Genomic DNA, 10,128 nt, shown 5'->3' with positions numbered 1-10,128 from the left:
TCTTGCAGAAGTCCACTGTGGGTTAGTCATGATAAGTCTCCCCCTGCTAGAGGAGTGGAAACAACAAAAGGCACCCCCTGCAGTAGTAGAAATCTAATATTGGCACCCGAGGCAGCTGGCGGGCTGTCTCCTGTAATTTTAGCGCACACCGATGCAGAGGAAAGATTTAATGGGCATTGGTTGGCGTACCCTCTTCTGAGGGCGTAAAGGAGACGGAGCGAGCAGAGAGGGAGGGGAGCAGAGGGAGAGAGAAAGGCAACGTATGAGGGCTGCTGTGGCTCAGAAATAAAGTCAGGCAACTATCCGGAGCAGCATGACTCTTCTAACACTTGGACTTTATCTGCCTCTGTGGTTTTGTTATGGCCTGGCTCAATCCACTTTTCTGGACAGCTTTATTTCATTCCCAGCAGGTAAGAATATTGTGAGTCTTTATGTGTGTGTGTGTGTGTGTGTGTGTGTGTGTTTGGACTGTACTGTACATACAGTACTATGCATGCATAGGTGTTCGGCTGTAAAAGCATGGATAGTAAATGTCAAGTTTTAGGATTCATTTTGAGCTTATGGTCTCTGTGAAATGCACTTGTTTTTATTTTCTTGTCACCCATGAGGTGAACTGGAAATGCCTCTATAAATAGCGAGACCAGCTCGAGTCCTTCAGTGAGAGACACAGGCACCTCATATCTGTGTCCAGCTCTAGGAACTGGACGGGTTTCATGATTTGATAGTTTGCACCTGTTTCTCTGTCACTAATGCTGCTCCCGCATGTTCTAATGTCTTTGATTTGTCCATTTTTTTACTGTATATACAGGCTTTTGTTGGCAATGTGTCACATTAAATGTACCTCAGTTCGCCTTGCATGTTTATGTGTCACAAGGTTAGGCGTTACTCTTTTCATGTTGATGAAAGGGTCAGGATTCACATTCAATTATTGCAGAATTGACTGACTGCATGCGCACCTTGCACAGCTCTCAGATCCCAGGAGCAGCAGAAGAGATTCAGCCCATGCTGTTTAATGGGTCCGCCTCCACCCCCACTGTTTCCTCCACCCCCTTCACTTTGGCACCGCTACACTCATGTGAGTCAAAGTCATGTGACTTTATTGTGGAATTATCTGACTGTTGATATGTCCTTGGGTGATATCCAAACTGCCCCAAACTTAGTGTCTTCTGACCCCTGAATGACTGCCATTCAGGGGTCAGAAGACTCAGATGGTAGAACCCATTTTCAGGAAGAAATGGCTTAAGGACTCCTTTGCTGTGCATTGCGAATTGTTATGTCAAGAATGGGATGAATTTCAGACATAAACTTTATCAACACCAGTAAAACTGTAATTCTATTAACTTTCTTCTATCCAAACATCATTTGTTAAAGCTGAAAAAGGAACACAGAATATTATTTTTTGTTTTCATTTTACAGAATGAAGAAACTTCAAATCATGGTGGTGAGTTAGGGCCAGGCAGTGAAGACAAAGGTTCTGTCTGCATCCGAGGCCCCCCTGGGCCTGTTGGTCCCCCTGGCCTTGAGGTAGGATCCAGACTTTTCCCAAACATTGTGGTTATCCCAGCATTAATGTACTGTAGATCTGCCACGCTGGCATTGTCATTACACCATTCCAACACACCGCCACAATTAGACTTACATATTCACTGTCAGTGTATGGCTGTCTGTTTTGTGTCTGGGTCTGCATGGTTTCAAGGTGTTAGTTCTCCAACAACATATTACCCCCATCTCCTCTCCAACTTGAGGGTTCCTGCAGAGTAGGAGATGGGGATTTCTCTGGCCCTTGTAACACCAGCCCATTAACGCTCTACATTTAGCTCAGACACAAATAGCCTTTTTCCATTGCCTGCCAGTGCGCCACACATCATTCTCAGAAACTGTCCGAAGAGCTGTCTGCCTGGAAAGGCATACGGGGATGCGTAAATTCCAGGGATTACCAACACAAGCATGTGTGCATGTGTGTATACTGTGGTGATAAAAGATATTATGACATTTTGGTTCAATAGGTTGTGGTAAATCCACCCTGCTCCTCTGTTAGTCCAGCGTTTCATAAGTGAAAAGTAGATTTACCAAATGATTGTTAAAGCATTGCCCAGCTCAGACTGTTACAGCACCCAGCTGGCTGCTGCAGTGTTTCAGTAAATCAAAACAGACCCGCAAGGCACTTTTTAAATCAATAGTGGCCACTCAGCCTTTAGCTAATTGAAACTGCAGCTGTGCTTCCAGGAGCAGTCATGACTTTGTGGTGAGATGTTGTGGACGATAAAAGTAATTTAGATTCATATCTTTGTGATTCATGAGTATATGCCGTATATTTATTGTTTTTTAATGTTCATCAGGGTCCACCTGGATTACCAGGGATAGGAGGGCCCAAGGGAGAAAAGGTAAGCAGTTTACTTTCCCATGTTCTAATCTCCTTAATGTGGCTCATTATACATTTTACAGGCTACTCATTGTTTTGTAAGCTAAAGTTTAACTGACCTGTTGCACATGACTGAAAGATGTGTATTAAATAACTAATGTCCTTGTCCCCTCCTCCACATCCTGTTGTCAGGGAGAAATCGGAAGACCTGGGCAAAAGGTGAGAGTCTCCATTAATCACTCCGTATTCTCTGCTAAGTGGATTTACTCAAACTGAGATACCGTGCCTCCGCCTGCTCTCCCTAGCTATAACTCAGAGCGCTGCCAGTGTCTGGTTGTGTACATCAAGAAATTGTGAGCGAGTACAACCTTGACAGGATATAGCACAGACACACTGACAGGATGCAAGAGATGCAGAGCTGCTGAGATGGGCTGTTTTTGATGGCAGAGGGAGTTGACATGTTGTTGGTCTCCTCTCACAGAAGCAGATTGCCTCCCTCTTGACCCGTCAAAGACACCAAGCATCATGCCTCCCTGTCAGATGGCCCTCCCTCTGTATTAGATCGCACACAGCTTTATTAGAAAGCCTAGGACACCGTGTTTGATCAGGGCAGGCAGAAGAGAATTGACCTCCTAAATGATCAGTGGCTGTGGTTGAGCAGTAAAAGTGGCCCAGTGGGAGAGCTTCCCTGGCTGGTGGCCTGACCAAGCAGCTTTGGAGCATTGCAGTGCAATTTAGCTTAGTGCTTCAGCCAGGTCATAAATCATTTTATTTCCCACAAGCATGGGCTCTTGTTCTATATACAGCCCATCATTTAATTAAAGAGAGCAAAGTGACAGGGCTCGTTAAAGTCATTCTCCCCCTACATGTGCAGCAGTGTCTGATAAATACTGTAGCAAACTGGCTGTCAGCTTATGCAGCAAATCCTGCATTTGCAGCCTGCAAAGCAAACAGGCATAAGAGGCCCTCATTTCAGCTGTGGCAGCAATTGTTTTATTAACCTTTTATATTAGATACTTCTATATATCATATTACATGTTAAATAAAATTGATATCTCCTGTTAGGGTCGGACAGGTCCTTCTGGACCTCCTGGGAAGCAGGGACCAGCTGGATGGCCAGGACCAAGTGGGCACAAAGTGAGTAAGTCAGATCTCACAATGTAGATGTCGATATATGTGACATGACATGAGACCAGTAAGTGAAAATATAAGGTAGTGTCCATGTGTATTAGCTATGTTCAGCCTCTTTTGTACAATTAAATACTGTTATGTAACATTCAAACAACCTTTTCTATATAAATACTTGATTGGAATAGTGCAAAAGAACCTTCCAATTCAAAGTCTGCACTCACAACATCATCTTTGGTGTGGGGTAATATTTTACCCAATCCACATTTGTCTTATTCCTAATGTTTTCCTCTGTGTCAGGGTGAGAAAGGTGACCCGGGGCTGATGGGTTTGCCCGGAGCCAGAGGACCAATTGGGCCACGGGTATTATCTACATTATGAACTACACTTCATCTGGGATGATCTCAATTTCACACTACTTTATTTCATCTATATATTTATTCATCAACATCTTTATTTCTTATAGGGTTTACTTGGGAATAAAGGGGAAAAGGTATGTGACCATTTTATTAATGAAAGATATATTGATGAACATGTTTTCTGTTTCATCTAGACATAATGTCAAGTAACACACTGTAATCTGCTCCATCAGGGTTCTCGAGGTGATCGTGGTGAGAGTGGCCTGAAAGGAGACAAGGTAGACAGTGTTTATCAGTAGGGTTGCTGTGAATGAAAGTAGTAGCACTATAGTGCATATATGCTGCTTATAATCTAAAATGATATTATATATTATATATAAAAAGTTATATATTACTGTTCTTTGTCCACAGGGGGTGATGGGTTTCCCAGGAATGCTTGGAGAGAAAGTGAGAAACGTATACAAACAAGAAGGAGTTTTGAATTCCAACTTTCTAAGTCTGACCAAACTGAATGTTGAGTTTGATTTGTTGTGCAGGGCGAAATGGGTCCAAAAGGAGAACCTGGAATCTCAGGAAACAGAGGACCCACTGGCCGACCAGGGAAGAGAGGCAAGCAGGTGAGGAGTTTCTGGGAATGCAACATTCTGGCTACATTGTTTTAAAACAGTAATACTGTATAAATGGATTGGTACAAATAGGTCATTTTTAAGACAGAAAAACAATAAGGGAGATTATTACTGTGGATAATATCAAACACACACAATTGATTGAGAACAGTAGTTTTGGTGTGTTAATAATTTCTCTTTTAAAAATGTAATTTATGTTCAAGCAAAAAACATTTTTCTCTGCTCAAAATGTCTAGTTACACACTCAGGAATGAGTATTAGTTATAACAATTTGATTTTTAAAACATAATGTAAGGAAGTCTAACCACCCTGTGTGTTGTTTTGCTTGTGTTTCAGGGAGTGAAAGGAGACCCGGGCATCGTTGGGCCTATGGGACCTGCAGGCCCGCAGGGACCTGCAGGCCACCCTGGTCCTCCTGGTTCACCTGCCACAGGTGAGAACTTTCCAACAGAGTAGACATCTCCAGCAGATATAAAACTCTTCTGGATACTGATTTAAAAGTGACATATTGCTCAGTCAGGGCATGAATTTCCCTATGTCCACTTTGAAGTGATGGGTTTGTGTGTAGCTCTGCACTTTCTCTGATCTCTGAGTGTGTGAAAAAAGCTGTGCTGCCAGCGTTAGGACTATCAAACACCCTGTCAGCAAAAGGAAGCACACTTTAGACCAGTGTAAGAGGTAACACCAGTAGTCTTATTTAGCACCAGAGAAACTTTATCTCCTGAGGTGAAACAAGATGCTGTCGTCATGACATCATGCAGCTAAAACAGATTCCCAGATGGCGAACCTCCCTACAGTTTTACAGGTATTATGTCACCAGATAATTAATGTGACATTTGTTATCTTGATCAGGTTTCTGGGTAAGATAAGTTGATTGTGTTTGCTTCTTGATAGATTAATCAAAGATAGTACATTTCATGACTTACAGTATTTATTTAAGCTACTCTAGCCCACACTCTCAACAACACTTCCCTTAAGCTTACTAAGCCTGGAATATTCGGTGACTGGGAACTAAACCTGTTGTGTCTTTTCATTTTTTTCCCTCACTGTATATGTTAAGGACTATACATGCTTGGAACAAAGGGTGCACGTGGTCCTCCAGGGCCTCCTGGGAAGTGTAGCTGCAGCTCTCTCAGTAGTTCTCCATTTGATGATTATCCTTCCAGAGGAAACTATCCCAAAGTACCAGCGGTGAGGAATTAATAGTCCTATTAAATGCAGTATGTTATGTACAATATTTAGTAATGTTTGTAATTCAGTTATGTGGCCTTTACATTTACAGTTTTTCTCAATTGCTTTAACACTATAACCAGGCTTTTGAATTAAAATTTCAAAACCATAACTCCATTTTTCAAAAAGCACACTCATTTCCTTAAACTCAATACACAAATCCCTTCATCTCTCATCGTATACACCATGTGGTCAGTTCATTCAATTTTGGAACAATGGATCCAGAGAGACATGAAGGAAGAGGCAGAGGACACCAGAGAGGAGGAGGAAGGGGGAGGAGGAGGAGCAGTAGGGAAAGGAGGAAGAGGTGAAGGAAGAAGGACAGTCGGAGTTGGTTGGGGAGTAGGGAGAGGAAGAAGAGGAGGAGGTGGAGGATAAGAATCTCTGGCTTGTCCCAGAATAAAAAGACAGGATGCTGGGGCAGAATAATTTGTTGTTTGGTGTGTTTTACTGGACAGTACACTAAGAAATAAAAAATGTGCACGTTTACACATGTTATTCCTTTTGTTGTGTTCATCATGTGATAAGTTTTTTGAGGGAGAGAACCACAAGCAACATTACTTATAACCAGTTTTGGTGGTGTTGTTTTGAATTTATCTCACCAAAGTGTAAGACTGTGTGGTAGTGTGTGTGTGTTTTTGAGGGCATGTGTGTCATCTCTGAGGGCATAGTTTGGTTTTTCAGCAGGATTGAATAGTTTTGAGTCGAGAGCTTCATTTTGACCTGAAAATAGGTTGTTTGGGGAATTGGGCGAGAAATTGTGCATTTGTTTTTTGAAAAAAAAGAAGCATAATTTCAAGAAATGTGTTTAATCAAAAGAGAAAAACTGTAATACTGAATCATTTGACATTCAGTGAAAAAAATCTAAACACAATTAAAATGTTCAAATGTTTAAATCAATCCGTATGTATATAAAATCTATGATTTCATGCAACTGTTATTTTCACTTCCGAATTTTTAGAAACCCTGGGGTTATTGAGTTAAACATTTGATGTTGAGTTGAGTTAAAGTACCCCTACTGGGGAGATGTATATTACTTTGAAACACATAGCTGGGTTATTACATTTTGATGCTCAATATCGCAAAATTGCATTTAATGGAATTTAAAATGCACTAAATACTGAAACCATTTCCCCACTTTGCCTGTCATTCAGATATTCGTTGTCAGCAATGAGGAAGAACTGGAGCGCCTTCACACAGATAATGCTCTTGCATTCCGTAAAGACCAGAGATCTCTCTATTTCAAAGACATTGATGGCTGGCTGCCAGTCCAGGTATCATTGCATGCAGCAAAATCTGATTATTTTATCATTTTTATTTTTGTGGTGGTGACTTTTCAAGCGTTTATTTTCTTTTTTGTTCAAGATTTTTAAACTCTGTAAAAGACCTTTCCATTCCAGTTGTCGCCGTTCCAGTCCATGGAAAACGCACCTGATGATGAAGGTTACTGTGGTGACGGGATAGTACAGATTTCCAGCGGGGAGGAGTGTGATGACAGAAACAGAGTCGTCACTGATGGCTGTGTCAGTAAGTCATGTGTCCATGTTAGGTGGTCTGTGTAGCTCCTTACTTGTACTTTGCTGTGCACATATAACATGACCCCTCTACCCCTGCTGTCTCCCCTTACCACAGAGTGTAAACACGCTTACTGTGGTGACGGATACCGCTATGAAGGGGCAGAGGAGTGTGATGGAAAGGACTTTGGATACCAGACATGTAATTCATATCTTCCGGGGTAAGCACAGTAAATAACTATCTGTTCACAAAACTCTTTGCTGTATGTGAAGTGTTTTGTTGACATGTGAAACAGACCAAAATGTAGTTTCTCCTGTTATTTGCAGGTCATATGGTCACCTCAAGTGCACACCATACTGTGTTATTGACTCCACAAACTGCAAGTACTTCACTTGAGGAGGAAGCTGGACAGTGCACCGGGATCCTCTGTGTGTTATTTGCTTGACACATGACAACAGGAATATTTTCATGCAAAAAAAAAGAACAATAACACTCCAAGCGAGAGACTCTAAAGGTAGAGGCAGCCAATGATTCTAACAAAACATATATATATATATATATATAACTCCTCTGTATCGCTGCTGAGATGCCATGTAGCTCCCCGGAGTTATAATCGGTCAGTGGAGGGGAACACCTTCACCAACACATAAATGCACAGGATAACTGCACTCCGTCTTAACAAGCAGGACTTAAGACTGGCCTCCTCACCATGCCCGATTGGACCGGAATCAGCCTCTGGATGTAACAGCTGTGTGACAGCCATGCAGAGACTTAATAAAGTGCCAGTGGGAGATGTTGCAGAGGCGTATTAATCTTGACCCAGTTACTGTTGAGAAAGAGAGGCAGTAGGACATCCAGAGCCATGGCCTCAGGTATTCTACTGCAGTGCACAACATTTGCATGAGGCTGGGATTGTCATGACAGTAGCTGTCACTATCCAAGCATGTAACCCATCACTTTACTTATTGCCACGATAAGGTTCGCACTATGTAGTCTCAATATCACATCAAGAATTTCAGGTTTGGAGGTAAAACCAGGCATATGATAAGATTAATATGTACGGTGATAAAGGTGGATATAGGTCATGAATTATACATGTGTAATATTTCACTGACTTTGTTATACCAGGAAGCCACTCTTTCAGAGGCCGACTCGGCTTCATTAGCTTGAGGTGGTACTGTTCTTGACAGTTCTGGACATTCAGTCTGGGCAAGGTTTCATAAATCCAAAAATTTCTCAGGAACCAACAGGTAATGTAGCTCCACACAGGACCTTTCACAGGCATCCTCCACTACTCTCTTTGTGATATTAAATGGCAGTGACTGTAAGCTGAAGCACACAGGTAACTCAAACAAGAGCTTTAAAGTATCGACAAGGCGTAGTCCTCTAGGTAAGACTGAGTTTCTTGCCTGTGCTTCAGTGAGAAAAAAAATACTGTATGTGAAGGCTTGAAACTGTTATGTCCTTAATTTTTTCACTGCACAGAAAGGCTGGAATAGTCTGTAGCTGCTAAAAGGTGGAGGAATTTCAATTCCAGTCTGTTCTATGGTCATTACTGTATTTACTCCAATACCTCTTTATCCAGTCTTTCTGTCTTATGGTATATACAGCAACAGAGAAACTCATCAGTAAACTTAACAGTGTAAATGTAGTCTGCTGTGTGTTGGGCACCAAAGGTGAAAATGACTTTGCTGATATAAGATGACATTTTCCATAAGGTACTGTATAAGTCCCAGTGCCAAGGGAGACCTTTTTCTCAGCCATACTTACATGTAGTCAGGTGATTCTTCTGTAAAAGTGATCTAAAGATAAAGACTGTTAACTATATTGTCTCCGCATGCTTTGTGATACCGTGCTAATGAGTGTGAAATGCTTCCACTTTGTCAAACATGGTTTTGTAAATGATTGCATTCATCAGTATAGCAGGTGTCTTAAGAAATATCAGTCTTGCTCTGCCCAAGGTGTAGCTAAGTACTGTATGTTTTACACACCTTAGTTGTGATGAACTGTGCAATGCACAAAACTGAAATACCTTTTGGAACCTATGTTGAATGTTCTGCCTGTGCTCCTGGACTGTTTATGCACAACAGTGCTGAAACATAACATGCATGTGGTAACGTACTGTAAGGCTTTATGAAATATAATATGCACTGTGACTGGGTAGTGAAAGTTCATTTTGTTGCATTATTCTGATATGATTTATACAGTAGTTGTGGATCATTTTAAAAAGAAATGAAAATAAAAGAGGAATTTAAATCATTGAAAGCTTTACACTCGGTCTTGCACATGCATCTTTAGGGTTTAGTCGGGGGTCAGCTGCTTTGCTTCCTGTCTGTTGTGAGCAAGTGGTGACAGTGATTGGGAGGCTGTTGAAAAAACCTATAAACAGTGATAGTGATGCTACTGATGTTCTTTCAGAGCACTCACTGTAAAAAAAAATATATATAGAGGGGAAAAAAGATGCCATCAGCAGCTCCTTGCAAAGTGCTACGTTAGACTAAACAGTAAACAGACCACACAGCCAACTCTCAGTTTTTCTCAGACATAGCAATGTTGGGGTTTTTTTGTAGCTTTTCATTCTGTCTCGATGAAGCTCCTCAGAGCTGAGTCTGTGCCTGGAGATGTGGCACAGCTACACAGCTTGGGGCACGGGCAGCCGGCCAGTGTTGCAGCAGAGATGTTTGATGCTAGACTTTATAACTCTATTAGCATGCCGTGTTTCTTTTCTAAATCACATCAGGATAATTTGTCTGCTGAGATGCCCAGAGTAAAAGCTCTACCTTTGCGTGTTTATCCCATCATGTGCATTCCCCTGACCAGGCCAATCAGATTTGTACCACAGATGTCTCAGTACAGCACTAAATGTCACTGGAGATGCAGTGGCCGACCAGATTCTACTGCTCTGTAA

The 10,128-nt window shown here is 41.7% G+C and overlaps 1 protein-coding gene across 2 annotated transcripts; it reads left to right on the top strand.

Annotated features, from left to right (window-relative positions):
- The first annotated feature begins 101 nt into the window (after positions 1 to 101).
- colq (collagen-like tail subunit (single strand of homotrimer) of asymmetric acetylcholinesterase) lies at positions 102 to 9,047 on the top strand. 2 transcript variants are annotated; one of them, XM_038711676.1, is made up of 17 exons: positions 102 to 410; positions 966 to 1,075; positions 1,417 to 1,524; positions 2,340 to 2,384; positions 2,555 to 2,581; positions 3,428 to 3,499; positions 3,791 to 3,853; positions 3,957 to 3,983; positions 4,083 to 4,127; positions 4,261 to 4,296; positions 4,386 to 4,466; positions 4,812 to 4,908; positions 5,536 to 5,666; positions 6,860 to 6,979; positions 7,106 to 7,232; positions 7,338 to 7,440; positions 7,547 to 9,047. In XM_038711676.1, the coding sequence occupies exons 1-17, from the start codon at positions 314 to 316 to the stop codon at positions 7,614 to 7,616; spliced, it is 1,359 nt and encodes a 452-aa protein (XP_038567604.1). In that variant the 5' UTR covers positions 102 to 313; the 3' UTR covers positions 7,617 to 9,047. The 2 variants fall into 2 exon arrangements, with proteins under 2 accessions (XP_038567604.1, XP_038567603.1); XM_038711675.1 differs by having other exon boundaries at positions 7,091 to 7,232.
- Positions 9,048 to 10,128: the final 1,081 nt, after the last annotated feature.

This window comes from Micropterus salmoides, unplaced genomic scaffold (assembly GCF_014851395.1).
Source record: "Micropterus salmoides isolate LMB-PRFRI ecotype aquatic unplaced genomic scaffold, ASM1485139v1 Ms_hic_scaffold_11, whole genome shotgun sequence".
In the NCBI taxonomy this organism is placed as follows: domain Eukaryota; kingdom Metazoa; phylum Chordata; class Actinopteri; order Centrarchiformes; family Centrarchidae; genus Micropterus; species Micropterus salmoides.
The sequence above is the reverse complement of the archived record's forward strand: the minus strand, read 5'-3'. Positions and strand labels throughout refer to the sequence as shown.